We start from the raw sequence: 15,944 nt of genomic DNA, 5'->3' as shown, positions 1-15,944 counted from the left end.
TTCAAACATTAAAATTGAGTTTCTGATTATCTGAAACAAAATTATTGTGAGAGAATTCAATTAATTCTATGTTTAAAATGCACATAAAAAGACTAACTTTGCAATGTAATATGCATTAAGCAGTTACCTGATCTTTGAGAAATTTTCGGATGTTTCGATGGGCTCGGGAACATTCGGTTAATAAGCTGAGAACTGGAGTTAGACCCTCTCTATAGCTGCTTCCCTGTAAAAAAAAAAAAACCATATGTTTTTGAAATACATTAGTTTTGTTTCTAACAGTATTACTTTCCTTCATGTAACTCAGGATATCAATTTGTTTTTGAGGTGGGGACTTTTTTTTTTTTTTTTTTTTTTTTTGAGAGGGAGTCTCCCTCTGTCACCCTGGCTGGAGTGCAGCGGCGTCATCTCGGCTCACTGAAAGCTCCACCTCCCGGGTTCATGCCATTCTCCTGCCTCAGCCTCCTGAGTAGCTGGGACTACAGGCGCCAACCACCACACCTGGCTAATTTTTTGTACTTTTAGTAGAGATGGGGTTTCACCGTGTTAGCCAGGATGGTCTCGATCTCCTGACCTCGTGATCTGCGAGGTGGGGACATCTTATGTTACCCAAGCTTACAAACTATTTAAAAAATTATTTTCCTAAAAACATTTCCATTTTATCATCTTCATGTTTACTATTGCCTTTTTTGGTCCTTCCTGGATGTTCCTACATTTTCTAGGATTCCCATGGGCTTAGCCAATGGGCTTGAATGAAGCAAAATTTTGGTGACTGGACTACGCTACCTTGCTGCCTTTTAATATAGATACCTGACAAAGTGAGTGATAGACCAGAGAATGTAAACAGCTCACAACAAATGGGAAATTGACAAGGTCTTCTTTTTTCTTTTTTTTTGGAAGATGTCTTTTAGGTATTACGAAGAGTATTTAGCAAGTTTTTGGGGGGATATTTTTTATTTCTAGGACTCACAAAGTAACAACATGGAACAGTAATTAATTTTTCCTTTGTTTTCAAGCACTAGTCATAATTTTGGTGTTGCATGAACATAGTTTTCAGCATTAAACAAATAAATTAACATGGCTTCAGCAATTTATCATATACTGTAATAAACTGCTTTCCAAAGTAAAAACAATTACGCAACATATCAGTTAGAAAAAAAGCTTAGATTTAAAAATCATGCTCTGTGATGTGTGTCTGTATGTATGGCACATTTACATTCTTTGGAAGCATCTTCCCAGGGCTTCCATTTTATCAGCCTTACCTTGTCTATTCTCTTCTCCATAAAATTGAGTAAAACATGAATGGCCTCCATATTCATACCATTGTATACCATGGTATTGTTTTTCAAAACTGTTTCTTTCTCGGCTGTTTTATTACTGGGCAGTTCATCTAGAGTCGTTGCCTCTTGGGCTGTTTCTTCATGGGTTAACGGACAAATGAGAACATCCAAACAAGAGACCGGAACATTGCTTAAAAGGTTGACTGCATTGCTGAAAAGCAATGAAAAAAATACAATATTTTAACTTGATTGAATAGTCCTTTAAAATGCAAACATAAGAAGAAGTTCAAAAGTGACTTTAAGGAGTCAATTAAAATATTTCTTTTCCAAAATGAGCCATTAATATTACTTGGCACTTACTGTGAGATAGGAAATAAAAAACTGTTTCAAATATATGTTGTACAAATTAGAAAAAACAAATGTTAAATAGACACAATCACATGATGTCATGTCACTTTCTGAAATGCTAAAATAGGAATTAGTGAGCTTTAATGCCAGCTCTTTAATTTTATTATGGCAACAGTGCTAGCTTTGCATTTCTTCCCTGGGATTTTAAATTCTTTTGTGGATCCACTGGTGTTTTATTATTCCTTAGATTACAACATAAAGCATTTGAGAAGCACTGCAAATAAGCAGCTTATCAGTAGCAACAACATTAAAACCAAATATGGTAGAATTAAGTTTTATTCTTTCTAAATGTAGAAAATACAATTTTAAAATCATCCCATTTTTTGTAAGACACATGCAGAAAAAGGGAAATGGAGTTTTTTCTCTCTTTCTTATCATCAGGTCTCTAAATGAAGTTAATATAGCTATTTCTAATCTCTAGTCCCTAGGCCTTTCAGCTGTGTATTAATGAATACACGAGCCTGGGATGCACGCCAGTAGGGGGAACCCAAATCTTGTATTTTTGGCATTCCCTAAAAACCTTGTTCTGTTGTTCAGTGTACAAAAGATTAAAATGACACTAACAATTTCAAAATTAGATATGTTCTCAACAAACATATTTTCTTCCATGAGTTATTTCATATTCTTTCATCTAAAAGGAGTGGTGGTGTTCTGGGCTAACTGGCTCTTATATGCCTGTGCCTTAGAACTTCCTGATCAACGATGGAAAGACAGGCATTTCATTTCCTAGTGACAGAGAAGCAGATCTAAAAATAACCACATCCTGACTAAAAATAAACTCCTGCAAATGCAATTTAAAAGTCTAACCACTTGGAAACCAAATTTAGAGCTTAATCTATCTGATACTATCTTAATTTAGACCAGTGGCTCCTTCTACTTTAGATTATATTGACACCCTAAAAAATAAAGCAAAAACAAACAGAAAACAAAGAAATAGAAATACAAAAATTTTTCTTTCCTCTACCCTGAATTGTGCTCCACTTCCCCAAGAATGAACATTTCCTTTCTTTTTATATTATGGAAAAATAAAAACCAGTAACAACTCAGTTGAAAAGTTAGACAATGCAGAATAGAAAGTGGTAATGTACAGGGCATCAAAAAAATGAATCAAGAGCAAAAAATAATTTAACAAGTCCTACGAATAAATGGTTCCTAGTAAAATACAAGTTATTTGGTTGTACTCACTAAAACCAAATACTGCTGCTGCTACTGGTGTTATGCACAAAATCTCCATATTTGGTTATTGGTAAATAATCAAAGGTGGCTGAAATACAAGCTTTCCCCAAAACTTTCTCTTAAAAATTTTTTTGCAAATATCTGTAGTTTATCTTATCTATAGTTCAGAATGTTTCGCTTCTATCTTAAGCATTTAGAAATTGTTACTAAATAATACCATAGATTCATTGAGAATAAAAGGGGGGAAATAACTCTACCTTAGAATTATTTTCAAAAACTGTATACAAGTCATTCTGAAATGTTATGATTTTTTCCCTAAACATCAGGCAATAGGCTCTTAAGTCCACTGACCATATGATGCTCTGAACCTACCAGAGACCAGATTGAAAAGTTTAAGATGGGTCATTTCATTACAAAGGAATGTTTGCCGTTTAAATTCGTTTAAAGTAAGCATTTTCCAGGAATTCAGTAAATTTAAGAAACCAAATGTAGAGTTTGATTCAACAAATATTTGGAGGTTTTAGGCTTTTCAAGAAAAGTTCCCATTTTCTTATTTCTTATTCAACAACTCAGTTTCCAAACAACTACAAAATTAATTTTCTGGCTCACTGTGTTTGAGCTATTCTTTTTAAGTAAGGAAGACCAGCTTTTTGAGCTCTGTCACTCTCTGACAGTTTTATTTGTGGTAGAAGAGTGTATGAAATTCTCCAGCTACCAGGAAGTCAGTGACTATGCACAGATCTGCACAATAGTGTTTGCATTCCTACTCCAGGGGGTAGAAATACTGTGTATATTACACTCCCCTTTTCAGCTTCCTAGAGATCATTAATCACTGAGACATGACATCCTCCCGCTCATGCTCCCAGCCCCCTCCTGATATACAGATTCAAAAGCAAGACCTACTTAGAACTCCTTAATGCCCTGATTAAAGCCTTGTCAGTTGTGGGAGAGGAAAGGCAACCTAAAATCTAGTCCTCTGTGAATCGCGGGACAAAAACATGAAATTACACTGAAGAACATGATATGGCACACGTAGATCCAAAGCTGTTAATAAATCTTGCTGGTCAAATGTATCTTCTTTATATTTGGGGCTTACATATCTTTTTTCAAGGCTGAAAAGTCTATGTAAATGAATCTTAAAATCTCCAAAAGATTTTCCTTTTGCCCTCTTTATTCATTAAAAAAAATTGTTTTTGAGATAGAGTCTCTTGCCCAGGCCAGAGTGCAGTGGTGTGATCACGGCTCACTGTATCCTTGACTTCCCAGGCTCAAATGATCCTCCCGCCTCAGCCTCCTGCGTAGCTGGGATCACACGCACGCAGGATGCCACCATGCCCCTTGCTAATTTTTTAATTTTTAGTAGAGACAAGGTCTCACTATGCTCCCCAAGCTGGTTTCAAACTCCTGGGCTCAAGCAATCTTCCTGCCATGGCTTCCCAAAGTGCTGGAATTACAGGCGTGAGCCACTGCACCCAAACCCCTCAAAATCTTTGAAAAGCATTTTTTTCTTTTGTGGTAAGAGCACTTAACGTAAGACCTATTCCCTTAGCAACATTCTAAGTATACAATACAGTATTGCTAACTATAGGCTCTGTTACACAGGAGATCTCCAGACCTTATCTTGCATAACTAAAACTTTGTATCTTTTGACTGACACCTCCCCATTTACTCCTCTCCCAGCCCCAGATAACCACTATTCTACTATCTAGTTCTACAAGCTTCACTATTTTAAACTCCTCATAAAAGTGGGATCATGGAGTATTTGTCCTGTGCCTGGTTTATTTCACTTATCATAATGCCCTCCAGATCCACCCATGTTATTGCAAGTGATGGGATTTCCTTCTTTTTTTAAAGGCTGAATAATACTCCACTGATTCTGCTGTGTGTATATACACATACACACATTTTATCCATTCATCTGACTGATAGACATTTAAGTTGTTTCAATATCTTGGCTATTGTGAACAGTGCTGTAATGAACATGTGATGAGAATGCAGATAACTCTTTGAAACAGTGATTTTATTTCCTTTGGATACACTCCCAGAAGCGGGATTGCTGAATCAAATAATTCTATTTTTCATCTTTTGAGAAACCTCCACACTGTTTTCCATAATGGCTATACTAATTTACATTCCCACCAACAGTGTAAAAAGATTTCCTTTTCTGCACATCCTTACCATCGATTATCTTTTGTTTTTTGAGGTTTTTTTTTTTGTAATAACCCTTCTAACAAGGTATGAGATGATATTGAGGTTTTGATTTGCATTTCCTTAATGATTAGTGACATTAAGTACCTTTTCATGTACCTGTTGTCTGTATGTCTTTGTTGGTTAAATGTCTATTCAAGTTCTTTGCCCATTTTAAAATCAGTTTTTTTTTTTTTTTGCTATTAAGAGTTTTTTTTATAGGTTTTAGATATTAACCTCTTAAGGTATATGGATTGAAAATACTTTCTCCCATTTCTTAAGTTGCCTTTTCATTTTGTTGACTGTTTCCTTTGCTGTGCAGAAGTTTTCTAGTTTGATGTAATTCCACTTGTTTATATTTGCTTTTGTTGCCTGTGCTTTTGGTGTCATACCCAAGACCAATGTCCATAAGCTTTTTCTCTTACGTTTCCTGCTCCTGCTCCTGCTCCTCCTCCCTTTTTTTTTTTTTTTTTTTGACAGGGTATTGTTCTGTTGCTTAGGTTAGAATGCAGTAGTGTGATCACAGCTCATTACAGCCTCAACCTCTCAAGTTCAAGTGATCCTCCCACCTGAGCCTCGGGAGTAGCTGGGACTACAGGTGTGCCACCATGCCTGGCTAATTTAAGTGTTCTTCTAAGAGTTTTATTGTTTTAGGTTTTACATTTAAGTCTTTAATCTATTTTGAGTTGATTTTTGTGTATGATGTGAGATAAGGATTCAATTTCATTCTTTTAGTGAAATCCAGTCTTCCCAAAACCATTTATTGAAGAGACTATTTTTTTCCCCATTGTGTATTCTTGGCACCCTTGCTCAAGATAACTACGTATGCGTGGGTTATTTCTGGACTCTTTCTTTTGTTCTATTGGTCAATATGTCTGTTTTATGCCAGTACAAAAACTGTTTTGATGACAAAGTTTATGGCCTTGATTATGGTAATACCTCTCAGGTGTTTACTTAGAATTCCAAACTCATCAAGTTGTATACATTAACTATGTACAGCTTTTTTTATATCAACCAAACCACAATAAAACCATCTGAAATGATTCAGGCAAAGAACAGAATGATCCCCGACCAGGTGTGTGGCTCACCCCTGTAATCTCAGCACTTTGGGAGGCTGAGGTGGGTGGATCACCTGAGGTCAGGAGTTCAAGATCAGCCTGGCCAACGTGGTAAAACCCCATCTCTACTAAAAATACAAAAATTAGCTGGGCGTGGTGGCGTATGCCTGTCATCCCAGCTACTTGGGAGGATGAAGCAGGAGAATTGGTTGAACCCAGGAGGTAGAGGATGCAGTGAGCCAAGATTGCGCTACTGCACTCCAGCCTGGGCTGTCAAAAAAAAAAAAAAAAAAAACCCAAAAGATTTTCAGATGTAAATAAATAATTTTATTTAATCTAACTCAATCCAGTAATTATTTATTATTTACTTGTGCCAGGCACTATTTCAGGCAGGTATTATAAAGAAAATAAAGAAAAAATTCCTGTCCTCACAGAACTTACTCTCTGGCATGGAGAGAAAAGTCAATAAAATTTTTTTAAAGTTAATTAAATAATATGCTAGAAGGTGGTAAGTGCTCTAGGGGAAGAACCCAGGAGGGTAAACTAGTATGTACGGGTTATACTTTTTTTTTTTTTGAGACAGAGTCTTTCTCTGTCACCCAGGCTGGAGTACAATGGCGCCATCTTGGCTCGCTGCAACCTCCGCCTCCTGGGATCAAGCGATTCTCCTGCCTCAGCCTCCTGAGTAGCTGGAATTACAGATGCGTGCCACCATGCCTGGCTAATTTTTGTATTTTTAGTAGAGACGGGGTTTCACCATGTTGGTCAGGCTGGTCTCAAACTCCTGACCTCGTGATCCGCCTGCCTCAGCCTCCCAAAGTGCTGGGATTACAGGCATGCGCCAATGCACCCGGCTGGGTTATACTTTTAAATACGATGGTTAGGGAAGGCTTCATTGAGCTGAGTCATCTAAATGACTTGAAGGGATTAGACAGTGAGTAATGTGACTGAGGGAAGGGGCATCAGAGGAAGAAGAGTAAAAGCAAAGGCTCTGGGGCAGGAGCAGTGGCATGTCTGAAGAACAGCAAAGAAGTTGGTGTGGCTGACCCACCATACATAAGAGAAGTAGTATATGACATCAGGTAGATAACAGAGAAGACCAGATTGATCTTGTAGGATATTACAACTTTAGATCTTATTCTGATGGAAATGGAAAATCATTCATTGCAGGGTTTTGCATGATGAGATCCTCTTAACTTAGGTTAAAAAGGTCACTCTGGCTACTGCATTGAGGACAGTCAGTAGGACATCAAAGGTAAGGGAGAATAGTTAGGATGTTACTGCAATAATTCAGGTGAGTGAACAAGGTATTAACAGTGAACTGGTTCATTCAATACATATTGAAGGATTTCCTGACAGGCTAGTGTGGAGTTTGAGAGAATCTAAAGTTCTAGCCTTAGCAAGTGAAAAGCTGGAGGTGCCATAAACTGAAAATGGGAAACACTGCAAGAGAAGTAGCTTTTTAGGGGGACGATAGAGAGTTTAATTTTGGATGTTAAGTTTGGGGTGTCTAGTTGACATCCAAGTGGAGATGTTAACAGGAAATTAGCTATGTGAGTCTGGAGTTCAGGGAGGGAGATCGGGGTTACAGAGGGATATAAACTGAAAAGTCATCGGCGTGTAGATGGTATTTAAAGAGAAGACTGTATTAGATCAGTAAAGGAGTGAGTGTGGATTAAAAGACCATGAAAGCTGAACCTGGAGCACTCTATCATTCAGAGGCTGAGGAGTAGACAGAGAATTTACAATTAGTTAGGTAAGAGGAAAACCAAGATAGCATGGTATCTATGAATGGAGTGATGATCTGTGTCAAATGATGATGACAGATCAAGTAAGAGGATGACTGAAAAATGTCCACTGGATTTAGCAACACAGAAGTCACTAGTGACCTTAACAACAGCTATTCTGGTGGAGTAGTCAGGCTAAAAGCCTCGGTGAACTGGATTCAAAAGAACAGTAGAGGAATCAGTCAACACTTAAAGGAGTTTTGCTACAAAGAACAAGAGAGGACTACAGCAGCAACAGGTGGGGAAGCTTCAAGAGAACTTTGAGTGGAAAGACCCCTGAATGCTACTCTCAGTGAAATACCTTTTAACCCATAGTGACCAGGTCATTGTTCTCTAAATGTGCTGTAGACATACTCTCTTTTCTGTATTTGTCCATGTTTTCTCCTGCCTAGAACATTTTCATTCTTTAAGACTAGCTCAAACCTCACTTTATTCATTCAACAAATATAATATTTGCTATGCCTTGTGCTAGGTGCCAGGTATAAAAAAGAAAATAAACTCCTTTTCCTAAGGGAAGGCAGCATAACATAATTAGTAAAGCACTGGGTTTGAATTCTAGTATGCCTTAGGCAAATTATATAACCTCTTCTAGGCCTTGTCCTACCTCTAAAATAAAGGAGCTTAAACTTACCAGGTTGATGTGGATATTAAATGAAGAAAGGCATGCAAAGCATTCTGCCTGGCACATAGTAAATGTCAACAATTAAGGAGCTTCTGAACAGCAGACATATTCCACTATAAGAGGGAATAGCAAAATTTTGGAGGAATGAGAGATTAGGGTACTTGTGGGGAACTGAAAACAGGTTCCTAAACCTAAAGCAAATGATAAGGCCTCCAAAGGAGGGGTCTTAGTAGGTAATAAGACCAGAAAGGTCTATTTATGTACGTATGAAATGGGGTGGGGACATTATAAAAAGTCTTGTATGTTATGATAAGGTAACTTACTAACGACCTTAAACCAGAGTTGTGCTGGCAGAGGAGTAGATGCAGGAGCCTGATTACAGTGGGCTGAAGAATGAATAGGGGGTAAAGCCATGGAAACGGTAAGTACAAACCAGTAGTTTGCAAGTGAGGTAGATGCAACCCTGGAGGTACATAAGATGATCCAGTGGGTGTGGGAAGAAAAGAGTCCTATTTTTTTTTTTTTTTTTTTGAGACGGAGTCTCGCTCTGTCGCCCAGGCTGGAATGCAGTGGCGTGATCTCAGCTCACTGCAAGCTCCGCCTCCCAGGTTCACGCCATTCTCCTGCCTCAGCCTCCCAAGTAGCTGGGACTACAGGCACCCGCCACCACGCCTGGCTAATTTTTTTGTATTTTTAGTAGAGACGGGGTTTCACCGTGTTAGCCAGGATGGTCTCGATCTCCTGACCTCGTGATCTGCCCGCCTTGGCCTCCCAAAGTGCTGGGATTACAGGCGTGAGCCACTGCGCCCAGCCAAAATAGTTCTATTTTTATTATTTTTATCTAAAAAGCTGAAAAGAAATTAAGCTTTACTAATATTTTATAAATGAATTGACACTGGTACCCAGACCTGAACCATAAATCAAATGCTCCCCATGTCACAAACAAATGCAAAGTATCTTGAGATACTTTGAGAGAAGTATTAAAATTGAGGGAAGAGTTAAAATTCCACATTACAGAAGGGTAGCAGTGATGTCCTTCCTTCCTGGTCACTCATTTGCTTTCTTCATTGGTCATATTACAATTTACATATGCCCAGTTAACTGGGTTTATATATTATATCCAGTTTTAACTAAACCAATTCTTGTGAAATGAACTGTTTTAAATAATTCCTATAATACAAAGACACCAACGTTGAAGATAATAAGTAGCATAAGCAAAGGATAAGAAAATGGCAGAGCCTTTTCTATGCCATATCATGAGTCAAAACAAGACAATTCAAACAGATCTGACAAGCAGCTAGTTTTAGAAAAACTGGAAATTATCTGTAACATGAATTTACAACTACTACAATACTAAGGAGTCTTGCCTTAAGTACTGTATTAGTCCCATAAAGGAATAGCTGAGACTGGGTAATTTACAAAGAAAGGTTTATTTGGCTCACAGTTCTGCAGGATGTACAAGCATGGCACTTGTATCTTACTGGCTTCTGGTGAGGGTCTCAGGAAGCTTACAATTATGGTGGAAGACGAAGGGAGGGCAGGAGTATCGCACAGCAAGAGCGGCAGCAAGAAAGAGGGGGAGAAGGTGCTAGGTTCTTTTAACAGCTAGATCTCGAGTGATCACAGAGTGAGAACTCACTTGTTACGGGGAGGACAGCACCAAGCATTCATGAGGATCCACCCCATGACTCAAACACCTCCCACTAAGCCCACCTCCAACATTGGAGGTCACCTTTCAACATGAGATTTGGTGGGGACAAAACATCCAAACATATCAAGTATATAATGTGCCCAGAGCTATCAGCTAATGATAGTTCAAAGTCACCACAATTAACAACGTACTTAAACAGTAAGTGTGCAGAACATAAAGAAAAACTTCTGCTATTTGATATTTTTTTTTTCTTCTTTTGAGACAGAGTCTCACTCTGTTGCCCAGGCTGGAGTGCAGTGGCGTGATCTCAGCTCACTGCAACCTCTGCCTCTCAGGTTCAAGCGATTCTCCTGCCTCAGCCTCCCAAGTAGCTGGGATTACAGGCATGCGTCATTATGCCCGGCTAATTTTGTATTTTTAACAGAGACAGGGTTTCTCCATGTTGGTAAGGCTGGTCTCGAACTTCTGACCTCAAGTTATCTGCCCACCTCAGCCTCCCAAAGTGCTGGGATTACAGGCGTTAGCCACCATGCCCAGCTGATAATTTTAAAAGTTTGTGGCAGGTTAATTTTAAAAATCTATTTTAAAATATTAATCTCTATGTTATCCCTTTTTATTATTTGTATATAATTTCATTATTTCGTATGTCAGTTTAGCAGCATATATATATATATATATAAGGTATATGTAAATAAATATACTCGAGGGTGTATTCAAAAATTTTTATTGGTTAGGAATATGATCAAAATATTTAGAGGCTAATGGCACAGAAAACACTGTCAAAAAACTTAGCTGTGAAGGGAAGGGAAGAAACAGGGTCATATCTCTGAGGTGACAAAGATCCGATAAAAGATTTTTTTTTCCTCACAAAAGGGATAGATCTCAGCATATGCCCACATATTGAAGGGATAAAGCCCAAAGAAGAGACTGAAGAATTACAGGAGGAGTTCAATGCTGAAATAAGGCCTCAAGAGGCAGAAGAAAAAGGTGTGGGCATTAAACTTGGGCAGTGAGAGAGCCACTTAATTTCCTGAGATTGGCAGAAAACAGGAAAGAACAGGTACATTTTACGGTACATTTATAGGTAGGGATGGGGAATTAAGGGTTTAAGAACGATCCTGCTTGACAGTTTCCAATTAGCCTCTTAAGAGGTCAGCAAGATCATCTATCTATCCATCCCTTCATCCAATTAATATTTATTGAGCATTTACTAAGTATACCTGTTCTAGGTGTTGGGTATATAATGGCAGACAAGACAGACACAATCTTCACTCTTTTTAAGCATAAATTTTTTTTTTTTTTTTTTTTTTTTCAGACAGAGTCTTGCTCTGTCTCCCAGGCTGGAGTGCAGTGGCCCCATCTCAGCTCACTGCAATCTCAGCACCCCAGGTTCAAGTGATTCTCCAGCCTCAGCCTCCTGAGTAACCGGGACTACAAGTGCCCGCCACCACGCCCATCTAATTTTTGTATTTTTGGTAGAGACGTGGTTTCACCATGTTGGCCAGGCTGGCCTCAAACTCATGACCTCAGGCGATCCACCCGCCTTGGCCTCCCAAAATGCTGGGATTACATACAATTTAATGAAGGAGAGAAATAATAAACAAGTAGAAAAATAAAAGATGAAGATTATTTCAGTTAGTGATAAGTACTATGAAAAAAATAAAGCAGATGGTAAGATAGTGACAAGATATCTGTGTGTGTGGTGGCAGGGGGCTTAATCTAAATTAGGCAGTCAGGGAAGGCCTAACTGAGGAAGTGACATTTGAGCTTAGTTCTCAGTGTCAAGAAGGACTCAGCCTCTTAAAGATCTGGGAAAAGAATTCCAGGCAGTAGACAGAGCAAGTGTAAAGGCCCTAATAAGGAATCTATATCTAAGGAAGAGAAAGAAGAGCAGAGTAGCTTGAATACAAAGTCATGCAGATTGTAGAATGGTAGGCTCCTGGCGGCAAGGGGAGGAAGTGGCTCCGTGCCATGCAAATGTGTTGCTTGATAACAGAAAGACGGATGCTGTCAGGGCAGAGAGTTCCCAAGGTGAAGGCCAATGCCTCAGATCCAATTCCATGGATTCATCCAATATAACACAACCAGAGATGGTTTCCCTCATTCAGAAGTTACTGGCATATTGCCATGATAACAGCATTCTGCCGAATTTATTAGGCAGAGACTCTGACACTTTAGCATGAAATTCTGCCCTGAAGTCTTGTTGAAAGGGTTGAGATTTAATCCAGATGTCAGGCTTCAATGGCCATGCTAGGATGTATTTGAAGGCTTTAAGCTCTCTCATAATCTCACAACCCCTACCCCATGTTGCCAGGCCACCCCAAATATCCATAATAAAAACTAAGTAAAAACATGTTATCTTCTGAGGACAAGGGGGTGCAGAAGGCCTTTAGAGAGTTGCAAAGGTTTGGTAGAATCATATACATAGGATGAAAGCAGGAACTAACCAGGGGAAACAGATTTTCTACATGAGACTGCATATCATAAACACATGCACAGTGATTGAAAAAAATTTTTTTCTCTTAATCCTTAAGACAGAGAAGAGCCATGAAGAGACTTAAGGTAGAAATCTGCTTTTTGAAAAACACCTCTGTGTGCAGTGGAGAAGATGGAGCCATCTGTCAGGTTAGGTAAAACTTTCCTTTAGGGATCAACAGCCTGTGGAGAAAGAAGGTGGGCTGACAGATCTAGGGTTGAGAGCTTTAAGACTGGCAGGACACGGTAATGGAGTGGAGCAGGTTGAAATGATGAACAAATGTTTTAGAATAGAGATGGAAGAAAGGAAATCTACAAGAGGACTTAGAGATAGGAGAAAAAGGAATCATCAGAGGACTAGAGGTCTGGAAAAGGCCAGGACAGGTATCACTGGAGCAAGGAAGACTTTCTTCATCATGACAGACCATAGTGATGTTGCCCTTTGAATTCTATTAGCAATTATTATTTGAATAATTAATTTACTGGGAAACTACTCAAAAAAATCTGTGATATCTCTCTATCCCTGTCTTGAATTGTTATTTAATTTAAATTTAAATTGGGCAGTCTGGGAATTTAGTCTCCATGTTCCTCCAGGTATGCATTGTGAAGTCCTCTAAGACCAGTGCTCAGCTATAGTTCAGAAAACATCTGTTCACCTAGATGACTGTCATTTACAGAGAGTCAGCTTAAAGAGCTAAGAGCTTTATGATTACAGCAAAACCAACCCAAACCCCTTCTCAATCTCTCCAAAGTAAATTATCCTTTTCTGTACAACTATATGAGCTTATTCATGTCTAATACCGCACTCATCAAAACAACTCTACCTATTTACTTACAAATCTGTCTTATCTACTGATTAGCGTGTCATGGAGAACAGAGACTGTGCTGTATTCACCTTTGTTACTCAACATAGTGCCTAACACATAGTAGTACTTAATTAATAAACAGAAATGAAATCAATTTTGAAACATTTATTGAAAGTCTGCCTTGTGTAATTAGAAGACTTAGTATTGTTAAAATATTAATACAACCCAAAGCATTCTATAGGTTCAATGCAATCCTTATGAAAATCCCCATGACATTCTTTTTTAGAAATAGAAAAACCCACTTTAAAATTCATATGGAATCTCAAGGGACTCTGAATAGCCAAAACAATCTTGAAAAAGAACAAAGATGGAGAACTCACACTTACTCATTTCAAAACTTACTATAAAGCTACAGTAACCAAAACAGTGTGTCACTGGCCTGAAGTCATACAGACAAATGAAATAGAATAGAGAGCTCAGAAATAAACTCTCACATATATATATTCAAAGGTTTGGTAGAATCATATATACAGGATGAAAGAGGGAACTAATCAGGAGAAACAGATTTTCCACATGAGACTACAGACCATAAATACTTGCACAATGATCCCCCACCAATCCTGCTGCCAAAAATTTTTCTTTTAATCCTTAAGACAAAGAGGAGCCATGACAAGATTTAAAGCAGACATTTGCTTTTTGAAAAACACCTCTGTGTGCAGTGGAGAAGATGGAGCCATCTTAATGAATAAATGAAAGGAGTTACGGAGAAGGATGGTGGTGATGGTTGCACAACATTATAAATAGAACCACCAAATTGTACACTGAAAAGATGGCAAATTTTATAACTGTATTTTACCACTATAAAAAAAACTGAAAGAAAAAGACTGCCATGTTTAAGGCATTGTATTTAGCATTGTAATAAGGTGTTATTAGGTACTGTATTATGTACTATATTGTCCCCTTTAATATGTGAGACAAAATGAATTAGTCTAAACAAAGAAACAGTAACAAAAAGCTTTATAAATACCAATGTACTCAGTGAGTAAAGGAAAACGAGATTGAGAGCCTAAAATAAATTAAATCAAATCTGGTCCTCCCCTCCTCTCATCAGCATATAGGCCATCCTGATTTCTTCCCTTCTCTCCAAAATAAAATAAAACCACAACAACATGCCAACTTTTTCGGGCTAAGTATTTATGCATAAGCTTGTTGATTATGGACTGGAGTGCTGAAAATACTTGCAGGCACATAGAAATGAACAGAATTAGGATGTCCTTCAATGGAGCAAAAAAGGTGGATCATACCAACAACTTACCTGTTACCATTAAGTATAGACAAAAGGAAATGAAAGAGAATAGATTTTAAAAGCCATATAAAATGTTGATTAGTGGAAATAAAGGACAAGTTCTACTGTCTTTACGAGCTAACTCATTTCATCTCTAAGTCTATGTCCTCTTGACTTCTCTGAAAAAATTGCACTGTCTTACAAAGATAACGTATCAGAAAAAGCTGCCAGGCTATTTTTTTTAACTTACTTTTCTTCTAAAGCACCTTTATAGGCTCCTAACATGCATATATCATAGCACTTATCTGGCTTCAGAAACACTTGGATTAAAAGAAAAAAGATTTCTTTACACGATCACAGGATAAACATAGGCATAAGTTCCTAAACAGCGTATCAACATCAACAAACAACTTTTAAAGAAAGATTTAAAATAACTAAATATTCTAAAATCCGGTATCTTTATCATAATACTAATAGAAGTAGCACATCAGTGGCACAGTGGCAGTGGTGGCAGCAGCGGCAGCAAGTGCCATTTACTGAGTGTTTTCTCATTGCCAGGGAAGAGGTGCTTTATAAACCTCTCATTTAATCATCATCACAGCTCTTTGGGTTTGATGATAATGCACAACCATACACTATGCTACCCAGGGTTACCTATTTCATTAAACTTTTCTTTAAAGCAAATCAAAGTGTCCAAAAAAAAGCAAAATCAAACTTAGAAAATAACTTTCAAAAATGGAATTTGAGATGTTACTTTGAAATCCTTTAAAAAATTTTTTATGCTTGAAACACACACACAGAGAAAAATTGTTTTCAGGATCACTACAGAAGCTTCCTAAAATAGCACTTTGAGGTTAGTGCCGTTTTCATTGTATTTAAATGGATTAGCCTAGAGTCATTACTGCTCAAAATGATACTAATCACTCTAATTCTGATTAAAGGAACATGCAAGGCCATTCCAGATAAACTGTTAAGTCAGCAGCAACCTCAATCTCCCAGGAAAGCCTTTGAGAAATACTCATAAATCCTGTCTGTGGCTCTAGGCATGCTCCTTATTTACAGTAAAGCCGTTAGGTTTTTATCAAAGTAATTTTTAAGATAAAAGCAAATTTAAAGAAAAAAGCGAGCCTCACTAAGGAAAATAAATATGACTTTTTAAAAAAAACTTTATTTTAAAAACCTCTATTATATAGTTTTGTTCTCTTTCAACAA

The 15,944-nt window shown here is 37.8% G+C and overlaps 1 protein-coding gene across 13 annotated transcripts in view; it reads right to left on the bottom strand.

Annotated features, from left to right (window-relative positions):
• RIC8B (RIC8 guanine nucleotide exchange factor B) overlaps positions 1 to 15,944 on the bottom strand; it is a 116,506-nt gene that overhangs the window by 43,186 nt on the left and 57,376 nt on the right. For all 13 annotated transcript variants that reach the window (XR_010115153.1, XR_010115152.1, XR_010115151.1 and 10 more), the window contains 2 exons: positions 1,260 to 1,488; positions 128 to 223 (listed from right to left, as the gene is read on the bottom strand). Coding sequence is in view for 8 of the 13 variants with exons in the window: in XM_055238376.2 (XP_055094351.1) it covers positions 128 to 223; positions 1,260 to 1,488 (325 nt within the window). In the remaining 5 variants the exon portion in view is untranslated. The remainder of the gene's footprint in view (positions 1 to 127; positions 224 to 1,259; positions 1,489 to 15,944) is intronic.

The sequence above is a fragment of the Symphalangus syndactylus genome, chromosome 13, assembly GCF_028878055.3.
Source record: "Symphalangus syndactylus isolate Jambi chromosome 13, NHGRI_mSymSyn1-v2.1_pri, whole genome shotgun sequence".
Classification (NCBI taxonomy): domain Eukaryota; kingdom Metazoa; phylum Chordata; class Mammalia; order Primates; family Hylobatidae; genus Symphalangus; species Symphalangus syndactylus.
Note: the sequence above shows the minus strand (reverse complement) of the source record. Positions and strands in the feature narration are given on the sequence as shown.